This window comes from Neoarius graeffei, chromosome 2, assembly GCF_027579695.1.
Source record: "Neoarius graeffei isolate fNeoGra1 chromosome 2, fNeoGra1.pri, whole genome shotgun sequence".
Lineage (NCBI taxonomy): Eukaryota > Metazoa > Chordata > Actinopteri > Siluriformes > Ariidae > Neoarius > Neoarius graeffei.
This window is the reverse complement of record NC_083570.1, coordinates 120,986,971-121,009,461: the sequence shown is the minus strand read 5'-3', so window position 1 is coordinate 121,009,461 and position 22,491 is coordinate 120,986,971. Positions and strand designations below refer to the sequence as shown.

The 22,491-nt window shown below is 46.2% G+C and overlaps 4 gene segments (V, D, J or C); 3 read left to right on the top strand and 1 right to left on the bottom strand.

The window, feature by feature from the left end:
* LOC132882210 (Ig kappa chain V-III region MOPC 63-like) overlaps positions 1-22,491 on the bottom strand; it is a 202,077-nt gene that overhangs the window by 3,735 nt on the left and 175,851 nt on the right.
* The window catches only part of LOC132882207 (Ig kappa chain V-III region MOPC 63-like), a 193,532-nt gene that overhangs the window by 57,683 nt on the left and 113,358 nt on the right, over positions 1-22,491 (top strand).
* LOC132882211 (Ig kappa chain V region Mem5-like) overlaps positions 1-22,491 on the top strand; it is a 127,583-nt gene that overhangs the window by 2,607 nt on the left and 102,485 nt on the right.
* LOC132882213 (immunoglobulin kappa variable 1-6-like) lies at positions 2,471-3,626 on the top strand. The segment is given in 2 exon segments: positions 2,471-2,561; positions 2,646-3,626. Coding segments are annotated over 2 exon segments (438 nt in total).

Here is a 22,491-nt window from a genome sequence, read left to right as displayed (position 1 = left end):
CCTCACTCTGACGCGGAGATGACGTAGACAGCTCTGCGACAGCTGCTCCCACCAAAGCGACACCAGGACCTCCCCCGTCAAATGGCAGCACCCACTCTTTACTAGGCGCATCATTAAATCCCGAAATCCCGGCCAATCAGTCCCCAAAATTAAAGAGTGGGTAAGGCGAGGATTAACCGCCACCTTCACTATAGATTTTTCCCCTCTGAAAAATATGTGGACCGACACCAAAGGGTAGCTGTGAACATCCCCGTGCACACACAACACCTTCACCCCCTGTGCTCCCCCCAATGCCTCGTCTTGAACCAGGCTTTGGCGGATCGAGGTCTGATTGCAACCAGAATCCACCAACGCCTGATATGTAGCCCCTTGGACACTCACCAGTATGCGATACGGTCCGGCCTGATTGAGGGCGGCCTCTGGTGTGTCGGGGATCCATACCACCATGCCCACTTCCATTGCCGTGCATTGTTGTTGCAGGTGGCCCGGCTCCCCGCAGCGCCAGCAAACCGGCCCAAGCTTTCCCTCTGCACCTGTGCTCTGGGGCTCACTCACCTGAGGGGGGGGAGAGACAGACACAGATGGGAGAAACGGGAGGGCACCACGGGTGTGGCGGGCCGGCTGGGGTGGAGCCGGCCCCCGTCTCCGCGGTGGGGGAATGAGGCGAGGACGGGACACAGAAGGAAGGGGAGAGAGAGAGAGAGAAGAGGAGAGAAGGGTTGACGTCTTCGGCTGTCCTGCCGCCGGAACAGCCGCCAAATGATCCTCCGCCAGCCCGACTGCCTGATCCAGTGACGCCGGGTGGTGGCACTGGACCCACTCCGCGGTTCCTGCTGGTAGGTGGGCGATGAACTGTTCCAGTACCACCTGGTCGACGATTCCCTCGGCGTCGCGATCGTCGGCCCTCAACCACCGCCAGCAGGCGTCCCGGAGCTGTTGGCCGAACGCGAACGGCCGGCCGACTTCCTCCAAACGCAGCACGCGGAAGCACTGGCGCTGTTGTTCCGGTGTGCGCCCCATGTGCTGGAGGACGGCCTGGCGGAGGTCCGCGTAGGCCAGCCGGCGGTCGGCGGGGAGCTGTAGCGTGGCCAGCTGTGCCTCTCCCATTAGCAGGGGGAGGAGGCGCGCCGCGTGCTGCTCCATCAGCCACCCCGAGGCTTCGGCGACCTGTTCAAACAACATGAGGAATGCCTCGGGGTCGTCCTGCGGGCCCATCTTGGTGACAGTGAGGGGGACGGGCCCGCGGCCGGAGCGCTGGTGGACCCCGCCGACGCGAGGAGATGCCGGAACGCCTCGCGATCTTCCTGCTGGGCCAGCACCAGGGCTTCGAAGCGCCGCTCTTGTTCCTTTCAGAGTGTGACGAGCGCCTGGTGCTGGCTTTGCTGAGCCATGGTGAGGGCGTGGACCAGGTCGGTGAATGGGGAGGATTCCATGGGGCTGCTGGGTTGGTGCTCCACTGTCCTGGGTTTCGGCACCACTGTGGTATGTTCCCTATGTGTGGGTGGAGCACAGAGGACGGCAGGACAGAGATCAAGGTATCAGAAGGCTTTATTGCCGTACTTTTCAGTTTGACAATTTCAAGACATGAATACAAGACACACACACACACTGTCGTCTTGTCTCGGGAAGCTCCCCTTTGCTCTCCCTCTGCCTCCTTAAATAGGGCGCGGTTACTGGGAAGACACACAAACACAGGTTAATTGCCGTCAGGTGTAGTGATTCTGCCACTCACCTTCCCTGACTCCGCCCTCCTGTCACAGACCGGCGCTTGACCATGCACCCGCTGCCACAAACTCATTTTGCATTTTTTTTCTATTTTGCAAAATATTTGTCTAGTTAATAAAATCTTCAGTATGTCCCGAGGATGCATGTCTGAGTCCGAGTCCATCTCCAATGTGCGAGCGAGCTTAACTAGACTTAACAAGACTGCAACATACACACAGCACTCCTGCAGGCCTATTCTTATATTTGTTGTATGATTAAGATCTGCTTTAGTAGATCAGATTATGGAGGTTTGTTCACTGATGAAGAATTGTTGAAAAGGAGAACTGAGTTGCATCTAAGAAGAAAGAAACCTTTATTATTCATCACATGCACACTTCAAGCACATTGAAATTCATCCTCTGCATTTAACCCATCTGAAGCAGTGAACACATGCACACACACCCAGAGCAGTGGGCAGCCCAGAGCGCCCAGGGAGCAGACAGATCTATAAATCCATCCCCCCAATGGCTGTAAAATGTCTCCCAACCCACCCAGCTGAATAAAGGAAGTCTTGAGCAGTGAAACCCACAGAGAGAACAGTGACGTGAGAGAGAGATTTACATGATGATGGCTGAGTGGTTCTCTTTCTCCCAGAATAGAGCAGAACTTTCACCAGATGTTTCCATCGAGAGAGGTTCCACTTTGCATTATCAGCTCATGCTTCAGCGCTTTGCAAGTGTTTATAGTCCTGTGACTTTAACACTTCATGACTGAGAGCTGCTGCTCAGCGACTTCACCCACAGCAACCATGAGTTTGATCAGTGTCTTCATCTGCACACTGGCCCTCTGCACTCGAGGTAGGACTTCACTCAATAAAAATGATTTAGCAAGACAGCTAGAAATTATGTGACGTATATTTTTTCTTTATTCTTCTTTTTCAGGATCCCAAAGTCAGGCCATTGTGACTCAGAGTCCTGCAGTGAAATCTCTTTCTCCGGGAGACACACTCACCATCAGCTGTAAAACTAATGTTGCTGTTGATAATGACTGTGGTGGTAAATATGACTGTTTGTCCTGGTATCAGCAGAAAGCTGGAGAAGCTCCTAAACTCCTGATCTATCGTGCTAACAGTAGACTATCAGGCATTCCTGAACGTTTCAGTGGCAGTGGATCTGGAACTGATTTCACTCTGACCATCAGTGGAGTCCAGACTGAAGATGCTGGAGATTATTACTGTCTAACAGATCATTACAACACATTCAAATCTTCATCGTTCACACAGTGTTAGAGCGTCGTACAAAAACCCCAGTGATTGTGACAGCTGCACATGCAGGTGCTGAGGAGGACGATGTGAAACAGCACAATGACTCACTGTGGAGGAGAACAAATACAACACACACATGAGTAAAGTCCAGCTTTCTCAGCTGTGAGAAATTTTAACAAATAGAATGCAACTTAATGACCTCTCTAATGTCCAAGCTATTATGCTTTTAATCTTCTCCCTGCTGGTACTTCATGGCAGGGTCGTATGTTGGCCACAGTCATTAAAGCAATTCTAGAAGAGAACATCCAAGAATTTTGTTCGCAAGCCTCCATTCAATCTTCCACATCTCCATCCTCTGAACATTTCTTTGTACATAAGTAGGATGGTGCATTGTGTCTGTGTGTCAAATACTGTGGTTAGGTCCTATTATAGTTAAGTAGTGCTGTCTGCTACCTTTAGAACCCTCAACTATTGACCAGTTCCATAATGTTCATGTGACAGAGGAGGCGTGGTCAAGCTTCATCTGTAGATGGAGAAAGGAGGTGGGTTTTCCTTCCAGTAGAGGCCATGAGCCAGAGAGAGATGGAGGTGGTGGAGCTTCCACACAAGACACACGAAACTTAAAGTACTAATCTAATGAAAATTACATCATAAAATCCAGGGTTTCCTGTGTGTGATATGCTCATATAGGTTGTAAATCCCATGATGAATAAAAAAATTGGTTCAAAAATTTTTTTTTTGCATCTGAATACTGTTCCAAAAATCACTAAAAGCTTGTCTGCCATTATTAGATCACAGTGATTCACAGGCTGCATGTGTAATGTCATTTGCACCACTGCCTTCTTTTCTGTCCACACAGACTCTGTACTATTCTCTGCAGTGACGTGTGTTCTTGATACTGATTCTTTTGAAAAAGACACAAAAGTTCTTCAAATTCATTCGTGATCTTTGGTTGGTTTTCTAAGGACAATTTAGAATCTATAGCCATGAAGAAAGATATGGACAAATATGCAAGCCAAGTCACTCTTGAAGAAGAAGAGAAACAACTGCTCCAGTGGTTTTCTCGAGCCCAAGAATTTAATACATGGTGCAAATCAAAGTTTTTTTTTTTTTTTTACTGATTTGGTGTTCAACTTTCACAGTTATGACAAAGCAGTGTCTCTTTGTAATTGTCATCTCTGTAACCTCACTTGATAGGCACAAGGCTAAATAATGGCAATAAATAGTAACTTTCACTTTCAGTGCTGAAGCCAGCAGGAGCAGGTGGCACGTTGTGCCATATGCATTGTGCACAGTGAGCGCACAGCAGCCAGGAATCTGTTAGGATTCACCTCCAAAACTAAGTTGCTCATAAAACTCCAACCTTTTCTGGTTCTAACAGTAACAATTAGGATCACATAGACCCTTTCTATTTTGTGCGACAATGTTAAGTATATATATATATATATATATATATATATATATATATATATATATATATATATATGGGGGGGGGGGGGGGGGTTCAGTGCGCAATTACCATTATTTATTTTTTACTAAAATCACTATCTTTGCAACCATAAAGATTTTTTTTTTCAAAATTGCAAACCCTATGATCTTCTTGCGGTGTCCCTTTACAGAGAGCTGATTTTAAGGTGAATTGAACCTGTTTGAAATTTGAAGGTAAAGTCCCTCCCGTGATCACGGAATTGGCATGAAAGCAAATGCCATTGCAAGATTAATTTTTAATTTATACTTTATCAGTCTGTGAAAAACTTCCCTGTGTATTTCTGAATCTTGTCATTGCCTTTTTGTCCACTGAAACACGTGTTGTTATATTGCATGTGAAAACATGATTTCAATAAAAAATGAATGGACACGTCATTCTGTTATCTCTCTCAACTAACTCATCTTTGTTGTTTTTTTTCTGTATTTATAGGCTCTAAAAGAGATTCTCTCACAACATGAGAAAAATGTCTGCTGTTCAGTAAATACTGTAACTTCAGATACGATTAACACATCATATCCATCTTCCGTCAAATACTGTAAACAAAATAAACTGCCTAAACAACCGCTCTCTTCTCCTTTCAGTATTTCATCCGAGTGTGCTATAGCCAAAACAGCTGGAGCATCTGTGTCTACTGTAGTACAAATAGCAGCTCCTCCTTCTTCAAATACTGCATCAAACAGAAACAGCCTTTCCACCCTCTCCTTCAACTATAGCATCGGAAATTTAGGAAAAATAAATAACGTTGATTGTGCACTGACACATACACACCCTCCCCCCACGCCAAATATTGCCATGCACGCGCGCGCGCACACACACACACACCTCTATTTAACATTGTAGCACAAAATAGAAAGGGTCTGCACGATCCTATTTGGTACTGTTAGAACCAGAAAAGGTTGTAGTTTTATGAGTGACATAGTTTTGATGGTGAATCCAAAAAGGACCTTGTTTTATAAGGACAAGATAGCAGCGTGCACATACCATATGCAGCAACTTTGCTCTGGTGGATTTTTGTTTGTTATGTTTTTGTTTGTTAGTGTGGTGGTCAGAAAAATCACATACAGCAGAGAATATATTTTAAAGATTGGAATGACATGTAGTGCATTAAACTTTACCGTGAACTTTTAACACGACCAGATCCCACAGTCAAGTTTCAAGTTTATTTGTATAGTGCTTTTAACAATAAACATTGTCACAAAGCAGCTTTACAGAATTTGAACGACTTGCAATATGAGCTAATTTTATCCCTAATCTATCCCCAATGATGAAGCCTGTGGCGAAAGTGGCAAGGAAAAACTCCCTCAGATGACATGAGGAAGAAACCTTAAGAGGAACCAGACTCAAAAAGGAACCCATCCTCATTTGGGCAACAAGAGACAACATGACTATAACATTACCAGTCCTAACATAAAGTCAGCTTCATTGATGCTATAAACCCCCCACCGATGGAAACCCTAGCGCAAAACTTCCTCACACTTCACAGTCCCAAAGTCAGCAATTCAACTGCAGCCCTAAACTCAGCAAGTCAACTGCAGTCCTAAAGTCAGCAAGTCAACTGCAGCCCTAAAGTCAGCAAGTCAACTGCAGCCGTAAAGTCAGCAAGTCAACTGCAGTCCTAACCTCAGCTGCAGTCCTAAAGTCAACAAGTCAACTGCAGTCCCCAGCCACAAAAGCACCACTGCAAGAGTCCAGAGCGTCCTCCAGGTGCGACCCCCAACTGTACGCATGGGACGGTCCTCCACAGGAGCGATGAGATGAGACTCCAACCAGACACAGGGCACCAGGATGGATCAGGCAGGTCCGAGGAGCAGAAGATGTCAGCATCTCGATCCCAGGACCGACATGTAACTCAGAAGGACAGATGGGGGGGGTGGAAACACAGGTTGTTAGGTATGCCCAATGTCACTTCAGTAAGTCAGAACAGTATGCATATTGCACTGAGTACAAGCAGGGACTCTGGCAACTAACTATGACAGCAAAATGGGAGAACCAGAAGGTAAAACAGGCATGAGGGAGCCACAGGACATAAAGCAGCAGCCATTACACCGTCAACAAACTCAAGTGAGCAAGCAAGTGGGGGACTGACAGCATCCATACATCCCAGTTTACCATAACTCTCTGTCTGAGCACCCTCCAGATCTACACCTTTACCTCATAAACACCATTAAGAAAAGGCTTGACTAAACAGATATGTTTTCAGCTGAGACTTAAACGCTGAGACTGTCTGATTCCTGAACATTACTTGGAAGGCTGTTCCATAACTGTGGGGCTTTGTAAGAAAAGGCTCCGCCCCCTGATGTGGCCTTCACTATACGAGGTACCAGCAGATAGCCTGCACCTTTTGATCTAAGTTGGCGTGGTGGGTCATAAAGGACCAGAAGTTCACTCAGGTATTGTGGTGCGAGACCATTCAGTGCTTTAAAGGTCAATAGTAGTACTATATAGCGGAGCTCCACTGGAGCACTATACCTAAGAAAAAATGGTAAACCCATTGAGTCAATTTTTTGTGGTTTGTCCATGTACAGTGGTGCTTGAAAGTTTGTGAACCCTTCATAATTTTCTATATTTCTGCATAAATATGACCTAAAACATCATCAGATTTTCACACAAGTCCTAAAAGTAGATAAAGAGAACCCAGGTAAACAAATGAGACAAAAATATTATACTTGGTCATTTATTTATTGAGGAAAATGATCCAATATTACATATTTGTGCGTGGCAAGAGTATGTGAACCTTTGCTTTTAGTATCTGGTGTGACCCCCTTGTGCAGCAATAACTGCAACTAATGTTTCTGGTAACTGTTGACCAGTCCTGCACACCGGCTTGGAGGAATTTTAGCCCATTCCTCCGTACAGAACAGCTTCAACTCTGGGATGTTGGTGGGTTTCCTCACATGAACTGCTCGCTTCAGGTCCTTCCACAACATTTCGATTGGATTAAGGTCAGGACTTTGACTTGGCCATTCCAAAACATTAACTTTATTCTTCTTTAACCATTCTTTGGTAGAATGACGTGTGTGCTTAGGGTCATTGTCTTGCTGCATGACCCACCTTCTCTTGAGATTCAGTTCATGGACAGATGTCCTGACATTTTCCTTTAGAATTAACTGGTATAATTCAGCAAGCATAATGATGGCAAGCCGTCCTGGCCCAGCTGCAGCAAAACAGGCCCAAACCATGATACTACCACCACCATGTTTCACAGATAGGATAAGGTTCTTATGCTGGAATGCAGTGTTTTCCTTTCTCCAAACATAACGCTTCTCATTTAAACCAAAAAGTTCTATTTTGGTCTCACCCGTCCACAAAACATTTTCCAATAGTCTTCTGGCTTGTCCATGTGATCTTTAGCAAACTGTAGACGAGCAGCATTGTTCATTTTGGAGAGCAGCGGCTTTCTTCTTGCAACCTTGGCATGCACACCATTGTTGTTCAGTGTTCTCCTGATGGTGGACTCATTGTTAGGACTAGGACTGTTTTGGCCTCTAGAGGCCGCTGTTATTTCCTTTTCATGTCGTGTTTATTTTGGCCTCTAGAGGCCGCCACTGTTCCTGTGTTTTGTGTTTGTGTTAATTGCCTAATTATCTTCACCTGTGTCCTTAATTAGTTTGTCTATTTATACCCCTGAGTTCAGTCCTCTTGTCACGGAGTCTTTGTGCTGTTATGTTTATCTCCAGTTTCCTTTGTACTGTGTTTTTTGATCTTCTTAGCTTTTGTATTTTTGCACTTTGCTTTTCTTTTGGATTATACTCTTTGGTTTTTTTTTTGTCTTTTGTTTTGCCCTGTATATAGTGTATATAGTTTAAATAAACCTTTTGATTCTTTTTCTACTTCCGCCTCACGCCTCTGCATTTGAGTCATCCCCCTGGTGGCCTAGTGGGGGTTTGCTGGATTATCACACCAACGAACCAGGTTCGAATCCCAGCAAAACCCTAACAGAAAGACTCCGTCATGACCGACTCAGCAGAGGCTGCTTCAACTGTCTACCCGGCCAACCTTCAGGGAATTATGGCAGCTTTGACACGCTTCGGAGCGACCATGGACGCTCATGGACGTACGCTCACCAGCCAACGTGAGGCCCTTGCTCGCCACGAGGAACTGCTTCAGCAAATTGGGAAAACCCTGGCACAGCTGACATCTCTGCCTGCATCTCCTGCTCCTGATCCAGTTCCTGCTCCTGATCCAGTTCCTGCTCCTGATCCAGCTCCCACTCCTGCTCCAGTGCCTCCTGCAATGCTGCCTTCTTCACCTCGCGAACCCAGCCTTCCTGCACCACAGAGGTATGACGGCAAGCACAGTGAGTGCCGAGAGTTCCTTACCCAGTGTCAACTCACCTTTGAGCTTCAGCCTACCACCTACACTACGGATCGCCGCAAGATTGCCTTTGTGATCACCTTATTAGCTGGTAAGGCGCGAGCCTGGGCTACTGCTATCTGGCAAAGACAGGGACCTGAGTGCTTTGATTTCCAGCTGTTTTCTGAAGAGATGCTTCGGGTCTTCGATCAGGCAGACATCAGTACCGACGCAGCCCGAAAGCTCATGTCCATCCAGCAAGGAGGAAGCGTCGCAGATTACGCCATCTCGTTCCGAACACTCGCAGCAGTAAGTGGATGGAACGAGACTGCCCTGGTGTCAGCCTTCCACCATGGTCTGTCTGACCCCATCAAGGACGGTCTGGCCTCTATTGGATGCCCAAGTGACCTCGAAACCCTCATCTCACATGCTATTCGTCTGGACAACAGGATGAGAGAACGCCACCAAGCCTTGAGCCCCCCCAGCCTCCCTACCTCTACCTGGAGACCGTCTACCTCCTTCAGTGACTGTCCAGAACCCATGCAAGTGGGTCGTACTCGCCTCTCCGCATCTGAGAGGGAGCGCAGAAGGAGGGACAAGTGCTGCATCTACTGTGGCAAGCCTGGTCACTTCCGAGCATCATGTCCCGAACTCTTGGGAAAAGGACCGCCCCGTCCAGCCGAGGGAGGGTTGTGACGGGGCCTACCCTCTCTCCCGGACTCCCTGGCCAAGGAATCTACATCCCGGTCTCCATCTCCTGGGGTGAGTCTGTCCACTCTTGTCAAGCTTTGATAGACTCAGGGGCGGCTGGGAACTTTATGGATATTCACTTCGCCCAAAGCATCAATATTCCGACTGCACCTCTTGAAGTCCCACTGTCTGTGTCTGCCCTCGATGGCCAAGCGTTAGGTGATGGAAGAGTCACCCAAGTTACTTCTCCAGTTTTCCTCCAGTCTCAAGGTCACAAGGAAGAAATATCCCTGCACCTTATTCCTTCACCTGAGTTCCCAGTTATTCTAGGCCTTCCTTGGCTTACTCGCCACAACCCTCGCATAGACTGGGTAACAAGCCAGGTTGTGGAATGGGGCCCTGCATGCCATGCCTCTTGTCTGCTCTCTAGCTCTCCTGTGTCTCCTGCTGAGCCCCCTGATCTCACCGAGTTATCTCAAGTTCCCACAGAGTACTGGGATCTCAAGGAGGTATTCAGCAAGAGCAGGGCCGCCGTTCTTCCTCCGCACCGGGCCTACGACTGTGCCATCGACTTGCTCCCTGGGACTACCCCTCCTCGTGGCAGACTGTTTTCACTCTCTCAGCCAGAACGCAAGGCCATGGAGGAATACCTCAAAGATGCCCTGGTCTCTGGGTTTATTCGACCCTCCACTTCACCTGCTGGAGCCGGCTTCTTCTTTGTCGGCAAGAAGGATGGGGGGCTCCGACCATGTATTGATTACAGGGGCCTGAATAAGATCACTGTGCGCAACCGATATCCCCTTCCGCTGATGTCCACAGCTTTCGACCTGCTCCAAGGCGCCACCGTCTTCACCAAGTTGGACCTACGGAACGCATACCACCTCATCCGTATCCGACAGGGAGACGAGTGGAAGACTGCCTTTAACACCCCGTCTGGGCACTACGAATACCAGGTGATGCCCTTCGGACTCACCAACGCACCAGCTGTTTTTCAGGCCCTAATCAACGACGTCTTAAGGGACATGATTAACCTATACGTTTTTGTCTACCTCGACGACATCCTTATCTTTTCCAAGACCGTGCAGGAGCACCGCCACCATGTCCGCCAGGTTCTCCAGAGGCTGCTACAGAACAATCTGTTCGCCAAGGCCCAGAAATGCGAATTTCATGTTCCCGAGGTCTCCTTTCTGGGATTTATTGTACGGACAGGCCAACTCCAAATGGACCCTGCCAAGACCCTGGCCGTCCGGGACTGGCCTACTCCCAAGTCCGTTAAGGAGGTTCAGCGGTTCTTAGGATTCGCTAACTTCTACCGCAAGTTCATCAGGAACTTCAGTTCTGTGGCAGCACCCATGTCAGACCTCACCAAAGGGACAGGTGGATCTTATGGCTGGTCTCCTCAGGCAGAAAAGGCGTTCAAAGACCTCAAGGACCGCTTCTGCACGGCACCCATTCTGGTTCTCCCGGACACCTCCCAACCATTCATCGTGGAGGTGGACGCCTCGGACAGTGGTGTCGGCGCGGTGCTCTCTCAACGTTCGGAAGGAAAGCTGCACCCCTGCGCTTACTTCTCCCACCGCCTGAGTCCTGCTGAGTCCCGGTACGATGTGGGGGATCGAGAACTGCTAGCGGTCAAACTGGCCCTTGAGGAGTGGAGGCACTGGCTGGAGGGAGCACAACATCCATTCCTGGTTTGGACTGACCACAAGAACCTGGAGTACCTCCAGCAAGCCAAGAGACTGAACCCTCGACAGGCTAGGTGGGCCCTGTTTTTCAGTCGGTTTGACTTCACCCTCTCATACCGCCCCGGCTCCAAGAACACCAAACCTGACGCACTGTCCAGACTGTTCTCTGCCACTAACAGGGAGAATGAAGTCGGGCCTATTATCCCTGTGTCCCGGATTGTGGCCCCTGTCCGCTGGGGTATTGAGGAGGCTGTCCGACGAGCCCAACGCCAGGACCCCGGTCCTGGGACGGGGCCACCAGGCCTCTTGTACGTCCCACATCAAGCCCGGGCCAAGGTTCTCCAGTGGGGTCACTCTTCCCCTCTCACCGCCCACCCGGGAGCTCGGAGGACCCTGGACTTCCTGAAAAGACGCTTCTGGTGGCCTAACATGGAGAAGGAAGTAAGGTCATTTGTCCTGTCCTGTGAGGTTTGCACCAGAACCAAGAACCCACGACAGCGTCCCCAGGGTCTCCTGCATCCTCTGACCATTCCCCGGCGTCCCTGGTCCCACGTGGCAGTCGACTTTATCACGGGTCTCCCTGAGTCACAAGGTAACACGGTCATTTTGGTCTTAGTTGACAGATTCTCCAAGGCCTGCCGCTTCATACCACTGTGCAAACTCCCCTCTGCTCTTGAAACTGCGAAACTTTTGTTTAATCATGTCTTCCGAGTCTTTGGTCTTCCACAGGACATCGTCTCAGACCGAGGGCCCCAGTTCTCCTCCCGAGTGTGGCACGGGTTCTGCAAGGTCATCGGAGCCACTGCCAGCCTCTCCTCTGGGTTTCACCCACAGTCCAATGGTCAGACGGAGAGGCTCAACCAGGACCTGGAAACCACCCTGCGAGGCCTGGCTATGGATAACCCGACATCGTGGAGCACCTGGCTGCCATGGGCGGAGTACGCCCACAACACCCTGCAGTCATCGGCCACCAAGCTGTCGCCATTCCAGTGCCAATTCGGGTTCCAGCCACCTCTGTTCCCGGACCAGGAGGAGGACGTGGGGGTGCCCTCGGTCAACCAATATGTGAGACGGTGTCGCAAGACCTGGAGCAAGGTCAGGAAGACCCTCATACAGACCTCCAGAACCAACCAGACTCAGGCCAACCGCCATAGAAGACCTGCACACGCTTTCCGCCCTGGGCAGCGTGTTTGGCTGTCCACTAAGGACCTTCCACTGCGGGTGGAGAACCGCAAGCTTGCTCCTCGCTACATTGGCCCCTTCAAGGTGGTGCGCAGGGTGAACCCTGTCTCCTACCGGCTCCAGTTGCCCCGGACTCTGAGGATCAACCCCACTTTCCATGTTTCCCTGTTACGGCCCGTACTGACATCTACGTATGCCCCTGCCCCTAGGAACCCCCCACCCCCCCGCATCTTCCAGGGGCAGACTGTGTTCACTGTGAATCGCCTGCTTGACTCCCGCCGGGTCCGCGGCGGGTTGCAATATCTGGTGGACTGGGAGGGCTATGGTCCTGAGGAGCGCTGCTGGGTTCCTGCTCGGGATGTCCTTGATAAAGAACTATGTCGGGACTTCCATTCGGCCCATCCGGATCGCCCTGGGAACGTCAGGAGACGCTCCTAGAGGGGGGGGTCCTGTTAGGACTAGGACTGTTTTGGCCTCTAGAGGCCGCTGTTATTTCCTTTTCATGTCGTGTTTATTTTGGCCTCTAGAGGCCGCCACTGTTCCTGTGTTTTGTGTTTGTGTTAATTGCCTAATTATCTTCACCTGTGTCCTTAATTAGTTTGTCTATTTATACCCCTGAGTTCAGTCCTCTTGTCACGGAGTCTTTGTGCTGTTATGTTTATCTCCAGTTTCCTTTGTACTGTGTTTTTTGATCTTCTTAGCTTTTGTATTTTTGCACTTTGCTTTTCTTTTGGATTATACTCTTTGGTTTTTTTTTTGTCTTTTGTTTTGCCCTGTATATAGTGTATATAGTTTAAATAAACCTTTTGATTCTTTTTCTACTTCCGCCTCACGCCTCTGCATTTGAGTCATCCCCCTGGTGGCCTAGTGGGGGTTTGCTGGATTATCACACCAACGAACCAGGTTCGAATCCCAGCAAAACCCTAACACTCATGAACATTAACATTAGCCAATGTGAGAGAGGCCTTCAGTTGCTTAGAAGTTACCCTGGGGTCCTTTGTGACCTTGCCGACTATTACATGCCTTGCTCTTGGAGTGATCTTTGTTGATTGACCACTCCTGGGGAGGGTAACAATGGTCTTTAATTTCCTCCATTTGTACACAATCTGTCTGACTGTGGATTGGTGGAGTCCAAACTCTTTAGAGATGGATTTGTAACCTTTTCCAACCTGATGAGCATCAACAATGCTTTTTCTGAGGTCCTCAGAAATCTCCTTGGTTCCTGCCATGATACACTTCCACAAACATGTGTTGTGAAGATCAGACTTTGATCGATCCCTGTTCTTTAAATAAAACAGGGTGCCCACTCACACCTGATTGTCATCCCATTGATTTGAAAACAGCTGACTCTAATTTCACCTTCAAATTAACTGCTCATCCTAGAGGTTCACATACTTTTGCCACTCACAGATATGTAATATTGGATCATTTTCCTCAATAAAAAAATGACCAAGTAAAATATTTTTATCTCATTTGTTTAAATGGGTTCTCTTTATCTACTTTTAGGACTTGTGTGAAAATCTGATGATGTTTTAGGTCATATTTATGCAGAAATATAGAAAATTCTAAAGGGTTCACAAACTTTCAAGCACCACTGTACATGTACCACCAGTCATACACACTGCCTAGTGGTCAGTGTTAGTAATTACCAGTCATACACACTGCCTAGTGGTCAGTGTTAGTAATTACCAGTCATCCACACCGCCTCATAGCCAGTGTTCATAATTACCAGTCATACACACTGCCTAGTGGCCAGTGCTAGCCAGTAAAGAAATAAAACAAAAGAGACTGGCTATGATATAAGAAAATTCTACAACCCAGAAACAGATGGGAACTCCGCTTTTAGGCAGTGCCTAAATCTATATATTAATCAATATGAAATTTGATTGGGAGCCAATGCAGTGTGGATAAGACAGGGGTGATGGGGTCATATTTTCTAGTTCTAGTAAGGACTCTTGCTGCTGCATTTTGAACTAACTGGAGCTTGTTTATGCACTTATTGGAACATCCAGACAGTAAAGCATTACAATAATCCAACCTGGAGGTACGAAAGCATGAACTAGTTTTTCTGCATCATGTAGTGACATTAAATTTCTTATCTTAGTAATATTTCTGAGATGAAAGAAAGCAGTCCAGGTAATGTTATCAATGTGAGTTTCGAATGAAAGACTAATCCGAGGTCTTTTACTGCTGCACATGAAGAAACAAAGGTCATCCAGAGTTACTGTGCAATCAGAAAACTTACTCCTAGCTGCATGTGGTCCAAGTACAAGTACTTCAGTCTTGTCAGAGTTAAGCAGAAGTAAGTTAATAAGCATCCAGTGTCTAATGTCCTTTACACATTCTTCAGTTCTATTAAGCTGGTGTCTCTCATCAGGTCCCTCCCCATCTGAGGGAACAGCTTGGATTGGCTGTTAATTTGTTAAAGACCCAATCACAATACATAAACAGATTGACTGACATTAACTGGTAACAGTTAGGTTGCATGGCTGTTTACACAGACTTTAGATCAAACAAACTTATTTTCTCCTAAATTATGGATTTTAAAGGAACATTACTCTTTTTACAAACATTTATTTAACATTTTAAACTGTACATATGATATGTATGCATTTTTTCCAATACATATTTTAACCAGTTTAGTATTATGAACTTTTGTGTATTATATAACTATATACCTGCTGTGTTACTGATTTTATGAACTGTATGATTTTTGACAGGACTACAAGTGGAAACTAATACAAGGTTTATGAATAATATCACCCAGAGGTAACATATATAAAGAAAAAAGCAGAGGACTCAAGACAGAACCTTGTGGAACACCAAACTTTACCTCAGTACATCTAGAAATATCACCATTTATATCAACATACTGATAGCGGTCAGTTAAATAAGACCTGAGCCAGGAGAGGGCCGTTCCCTTAACTCCCACAACATTTTCTAGTCTATCCAGAAGAATGGAATGATCAATGGTATCAAATGCTGCACTAAGGTCAAGCAACACAAGCAGCGAGACACAGCCCTGATCAGACGCCAACAGTAGGTCATTTACTACTTTAACCAGAGCTGTCTCTGTGCTATGATGAGGTCTAAGTCATGACTGATACATTTCATGGATGTTATTCCTATGTAAATATGAGCATAACTGCTGTGCTACAGCTTTTTCAAGGATCTTGGCGATAAAGGGGAGGTTTGATATTGGCCGATAATTGGACAGCTGACAGGGATCAAGGTCAGGTTTTTTAATCAGGGGTTTGATAACTGCTAGTTTAAAAGATTTGGGTACATAGCCGATCCTAAGAGAAGAATTTATCATTTTTAGAAGCGGATCAATTACTTCAGGTATTATCTGTTTAATAGATGTGTAGGTAAGGGATCTAGTAAACAAGTTAAGGCTTTTGATGCCGAGATTAATGAAAGTAATTCAGTTTCTCTAAGGGGAGTAAAACATTCTAATTGCTGATCTGATACAGTTATATTGTTAACTACAGGGTCACTTACATTGTCTGACCTTAAATTAGTAGTTTGAATTTTTTGTCAGATATTCTCAATTTTGTCACTAAAAAAAATCATGAAGTCGTTGCTACTACATAACTACATACTGCAGGTGTGCATGTGTCTATAGTGGACTTATTCCTGGTTAATTTTGCAACAGTATTAAATAGGAATCTAGGATTATTTTTGTTATCTTCTATTAGGGAGGAGAGATATGTTGATCTTGCAACACTAAGAGCTTTTCTGTTCTTCAGGAAGCTCTCCTTCCATGCTAATTTGAACACTACCAATTTTGTTTGATGCCGTTTATGTTCCAATTTTTGAGTGGTCTGTTTTAAAGTGCGAGTGTCATTATTATACCAGGGTGCTAATTTTTTGTCTCTGACCATTTTCCTTTTAAGAAGAGCTACATCAAACTTGCCCAAACCTCATCTCGTTATCTTCCGCCTAACCGGGGCCGGGTCACGGAGGCAGCAGTCTGAGCATGGAAGCCCAAACTTCCCTTTCCCCAGACACCTCAGCCAGCTCCTTGGGAAGAACACCGAGGCGTTCCCAGGCCAGCCGAGAGACATAGTCCCTCCAGCATGTCCTGGGTCTTCCCCGGGGCCTCCTCCTGGGGGGACATGCCTGGAACACCTCCCCAGGGAGGCATCCAGGAGGCATCCAAAAGAGATGGCCGAGCCACCTCAGCTGATTCCTCTTGATGTGGAGGAGCAGCGGCTCTACTCCAAGCTCCTCCTGAGTGACTGTGCTTCTCACCCTATCTCTAAGGGAGCGCCCAGCCATGTCAGTAGAGCATATAAGAACAAAAAGGGGTACAAATAGGTTAAATCCTTACAGTCCCCTTTCTTAAAATGAGGGACCACCACCCCAGTCTGCCACTCCAGAGGCACTGTCCCTGACTGCCATACGATGTTGCAGAGGCGTGTCACCCAAGACAGCCCCACAACATCCAGAGACTTGAGATAATCAGGGTGGATCTCATCCACCCCCAGTACGTTGCCACCGAGGAGCTTGCTAACCACCTCAGTGACTTTGGCTTGGGTAATGGACAAGTCCACCTCTGAGTCATCAGCCTCCACTTCCTCAATGGAAGACGTGACAGTGGGATTGAGGAGATCCTCGAAATATTCCTTCCACCGCCCGACAATGTCCCCAGTCGAGGTCAACAGCTCCCCACCCGCACTGTAAACAGTGTTGGCAGAGTACTGCTTCCCCCTCCTGAGGCACCGGATGGTTTGCCAGAATTTCTTCAAGGCCGACCAATAGTCCTCCTCCATGGCCTCACCATGGACTTCAGTTCAGTTCTCCCAGTTCTGAGTTTTTGCCTCCGCAACTGCCCGAGCTGCGGCATGTCTGGCCTGCCAATACCCATCAGCTGCCTCAGGAGTCCCGGAGGCCAACATGGCCCAATAGGACTCCTTCTTCAGCTTGACGCATCCCTTACTTCTGGTGTCCACCACCAGGTTTGGGGATTGCCGCCACGACAGGCACTGGAGACCTTGCGGCCACAGCTCCAAACAGTCGTGTCGACAATGGAGGCAGAGAACATGGTCCACTCAGACTCAATGTCCACCCCCTCCCTCAGAAGCTGGGAGAAGCTCTCCCAGAGGTGGGAGTTAAAGACCTCCCTGACAGAGTGCTCGGCCAGATGTTCCCAGCAGACCATCACCATATGTTTGGGCCTGCCAGGTCTGTCCAGCTTCCTCCTCCACCAGCGGATCCAACTCACCACCAGGTCGTGATCAGTTGACAGCTCAGCCCCCTCTTCACCCAAGTGTCTAAGACATAGGGCCGGAGATCTGATGAAACGACAACAAAGTCAATCATCGACCTCCGACCTAAGGTGTCCTGGTGCCATGTGCACTTATGGACACCCCTATGCTTGAATATGGTGTTTGTTATGGACAAACTGTGACTAGCACAGAAGTCCAATAACAAAACACCACTCAGGTTCAGATCGGGGAGGCCGTTCCTCCCAATCACACCCCTCCAGGTGTCACTGTCGTCACCCACGTGAGCGCTGAAGTCCCCCAGTAGAACAATGGAGTCCCCAGTCTGAGCACCTCTCAGTACCTCTCCCAGGGACTCCAAGAAGGCCGGATACTCTATACTGCTCTTCGGCCCATAGGCACAAACAACAGCAAGAGCCCTCTCGCCGATCCTAAGGCGCAGAGAGGTGACCCTCTCGTTCACTGGGGTAAACTTCAACACATGGCGGCTGAGCTGGGGAGCTATAAGCAAGCCCACACCAGCCTGCCACCGTTCACCATGGGCGACTCCAGAGAAGTGGAGAGTCCAGCCCCTCTCAAGGAGCTGGGTTCAGGAGCCCAAGCTGTGCGTGGAGGTGAGCCCAACTTTCTCTAGCTGGTACCGCTCAACCTCCCGCACAAGCTCAGGCTCTTTCCCCCCAGTGAAGTGACATTCCATGTCCCAACAGCTAGCCGCTGTGTTCGGGGATCAGGTCGTCGAGGCCCCTGCCTTTGACTGCCACCCAATCCACACTGCACCGGCCCCCTACAGCTACCTCTGTGGGTGTTGAACCCACAGGAGGTCAGGCCCACGTCACTGCTTCAGGCTGAGCCTGGCCGGGCCCCGTGGGCAAAGGCCCAGCCACCAAGCACTCACATACAAGCCCCAACCCTGGGCCTGGCTCCAGGGTGGGGCCCCGGCTGTGCCATACCGGCCGACATCATGGTCCTTGATAGATTGTTATCCATAAGGGGTTTTGGTGAACTGCTCTTAGTCTGTCCTGTCATCTAGGACCTGTCTGCCTTGGGAGACCCTAACAGGGGCATAATGCCCCTGACAACATAGCTCCTAGGATCATTCAAGCACACAAATCCCTCCACCACAATAAGGTGGCAGTTCTAGGAGGGGACTTGCCCAAACCAATTCTTTTAAATTTTGGTCTTTTATTAAGACTCATATCGGTACAAAATTCAGTGTCTCCATTCTTGGGGGAAATTTGAAAGTGACTTGTGATGGAGTGAATGTTGATAATCTCATGAAACTTCAAAAATTTGAAGCACCAATCATAGTAGAGCAATTTGATCCTATCAACCAAGTAAAAGGTACCGTATAATCCACAGTGTTGATATAGATATTTTGGATGAAGATTTGCTTGAAGGATTTAAAGAGTCCAATTCATTCAACATTGTTGGCATCAAAAGGTTCTTAAAAGACAAAAAAAAAAAAAACACTACACACTATTCTGATTAGCTTCTCTGATAAAAATCTACCTGAAACCATAAAATTGGATTTAGAATTTTCAGAGTTAAGGCATATGTACCTGGTCCCATCAGGTGTTTCAAATGCCAGTGCTATGGACATATTAGTTCCAATTGTCACTCGAAAGATCGGTGTGGCAAATGCGGAGATGCTCATGGCACTTCTGATTGTTCAGTATCTAAGTACAGTAGATACTGAAATGAATGTTTAAAGCATGTGTATTTACCTGTGGAAATCCCTCTGGCGGGGTGCTGTGCCTTCTGCCGGCTTGAAGGCAAACTTCTCCCTGTCCGTGCAGGGCTCGCCGGTGCTGCTACCATCATCATCATCAAACTCTTCCTCCTCCTCCCCCTCTGCTGGATGCGTAATGTTAAAACTCTCTTCTCAGTTTCTACAGACAAGTCAGACTTTTCAGTTCTTCGGATAAGTCAGAAAAGCCTGTGTTTTGAAAGACTGTGATAGAAAACCGAACCTAACGAACTGAGGACTTGAATGCTTTGTGTAAAAAGAGCATATGGTAAATGTGTGAACTGCTTGCATTCTCTGTAAGTTAGAATCATCGTTTCTTTGAACTGTTCGCCTTCACATTTCAAGTGTGAGTTGAATGTGAATTTTCAGTTTGTATTTTGAACTGAGGTTGAACTAATCTGAAGTGTTTGAACTAATAATATTACTTTATTTGAGAACCAATTACTGTAGTAGTTTAAGCTTAAAGATTAAATTGGCTGTCTAAAATAGAAAATTCAAATTAAGACAGATACTTTTCTTTAAAAAGGAACTAAACTGGAACTAAATAAGAATTAAATAGTAGCTAAAGAAGAATGTTGAAGTGAACTTAAGCTATAAAATTGAAATGAAAGGTTGATATTTTGATTTATAAGTTTTATTTCACATTTTTGACATTTTCCAAGCTTTTGTACACATGTATATGAGTCAAAATTTGCTAATGGGTAATAATGGTGAGACACGTATAAAAAATCATCTCCATCCACTATTTTAAACATAAATTGGATATTTTTTGGTTTAAATAAAATAATATTGCTCTAAGAAATAATGTTGACAACTTCAGATATCACAAGCTATATTTTCCCAATAAAATCATGAATTAATTTTTTGAAGTTGGTGAATTTTAGACACCCGACCGTAACAGTTCTGACTAACCAACTTCGACAAGGTTTGATTGTTATACAACTTATTGATGGAATTAAATCAACTACACTCCATAAAACAGGTTTACTGAAGTGTTTAAAAAACCACATACAATCAGCCTGCACATTTTCTAAACATGAAAAAATCATTTAAAAAAAAAGACCCTTATGCACGTTACTGTGTCCGTCAGAAGTCAACATCAACTTGTGAATAAGAATATTCCAACTAAAAACATTAATATAGAACAATATATGTAATCAATCACTTTAATATAAAAGCACCAATTGATTTATAATTAATTCTCGCCTTGGAATCTGCCTGTTTTCAAAATACATCGATGGTAAAATCAAAGGATCGCTGTCTGTCAGAAAATAACGTACACAAGACTGTATCGTACACTGTAAAAAATTTACTGTAAATTTTACAGGAAATTCCTGGCTAATAGTTGCCGCAAATTTACTGTAAATAGGATACAGGACTATTACCGTAGAATAAACACAACAAGGTACTGTACTTAATACAACACACTACTGTAATATATTACAATATCTTCATGTAAATTTCCAGGGATTTCCTGTAAATTTACAGTATTCTATCCTGTAAATTTACAGGAAATCCCTGGAAATTTACATGAAGATATTGTAATATATTACAGTAGTGTGTTGTATTAAGTACAGTACCTTGTTGTGTTTATTCTACGGTAATAGTCCTGTATCCTATTTACAGTAAATTTGCGGCAACTATTAGCCAGGAATTTCCTGTAAAATTTACAGTAAATTTTTTACAGTGTTGGATAAATTCTTTCATCCTTCTGAAAAGAAACACAAAAAAGTAGTACATGTTATCCACTTTTTTATTTAAAATACAGCAACTGTCTACAACAGTTAATGCAATCAGTAACAATAAATGAAACAAAAGCTCACGGGGGCTGTGTGTAGAGCTCTGAGACATGTGAGGCAATGTGAGACATGCTTTCAGAAAATGTGTGTTAGCAATTGTGAAAAAACTGTAATGAAGTTTTATGGTGCACAAAATGCATAATATGCACAAAAATGCACCTGATCCACTTTCAAAAAACAGAAGAATGTACTGTAGCCTTTATAGTAACACTGTGCTGCATCTTCTCATCTATTCAATATCGTGAAAAACTAACAAACACTACAAACTTATTTTACTGTGTGTGTGTGTGTGTGTGTGTGTGTGTGTGTGTGTGTGTGTGTGTGTGTGTGTGTGAGAGAGAGAGAGAGAGAGAGAGACCTCCTATTTGTGTTGAGTGGTGGTGGCTACATCAGAGCGGTGGTAGCTACACCAACTCCCTCCCTACCCAACCCCAGCACTCACCAGTTTACAGGCAACCCACCAACTGAAAAGCTAACATTTTTTGCAACAAAGTGCACACTGGTGCGTTCAGCCCCCGTCGTTGCCCGGTCTTGCTGCCTGTCTGGGTGTTAATGCCACAAAAGGCTCTGAAAAGACAGAGGGGAAAAACACAATTGGGCTGTGCATGTTGGTAATAACAAATAACCTACTGGCATTAGGTGTAGAGGGTCTAGTGGGCAAATAATTAAAGGGAAATTCTGGCCAATTTCAACATGTAGTTGTACTATGTTTTAACATATTCAAAATATCATTCCAAAAAGTTAAGTGTTGTGTTGCAAGGTGTCTGCTGATGTTGCGTAACTTTTGGGATGATATTTGGAGTAAGTTAAGACGCTTCAACCACTATGTAAAAAATAAACCCAGTATGCCCCCCAGTTAGCAGGCAAGGATCACGGAAAGGGATGAACAAAAAAAGCATCAAGTCAAGGGTAGCGTCACCACTGCACGTTGAAATGGCCCGGAATTCTCCTTTAATTATTGAAATAAATAAAAATACTGATGCATTTCAGTGGAAGAGATTACTGTGTGTGTGCGCGCGTGTGTATGTGGGTATTTTTGTGTGTTAGGAAGAGAGAAATGTGGTGGCGTGTATGTGTGTACAGTAGAACAAGTTTTGGCAATGGGCATTTTAATGCTAGTGCAATTGAAACACACCTCTGGATGAATTCTAGGGTGGCTGCTGCTTCTGCAGGATACTGCAGGTTAAAGACATAATATGCCGCAAACATAGCAATTAAGCCATGCAGCAGGCTGCTATGGGGCCCCATCACACACATACCTTCGATGGACATGTACCACGTGTCAGCATGTAGAAGTTCACCTGAAAGCCATCAACAACATAACTACAAAGCACACTAGAGCTACCTACAATGCATCCTTTAATCTTACAAATGTACTGTACGATTTACTTTGTGCGACACACTCTCAGA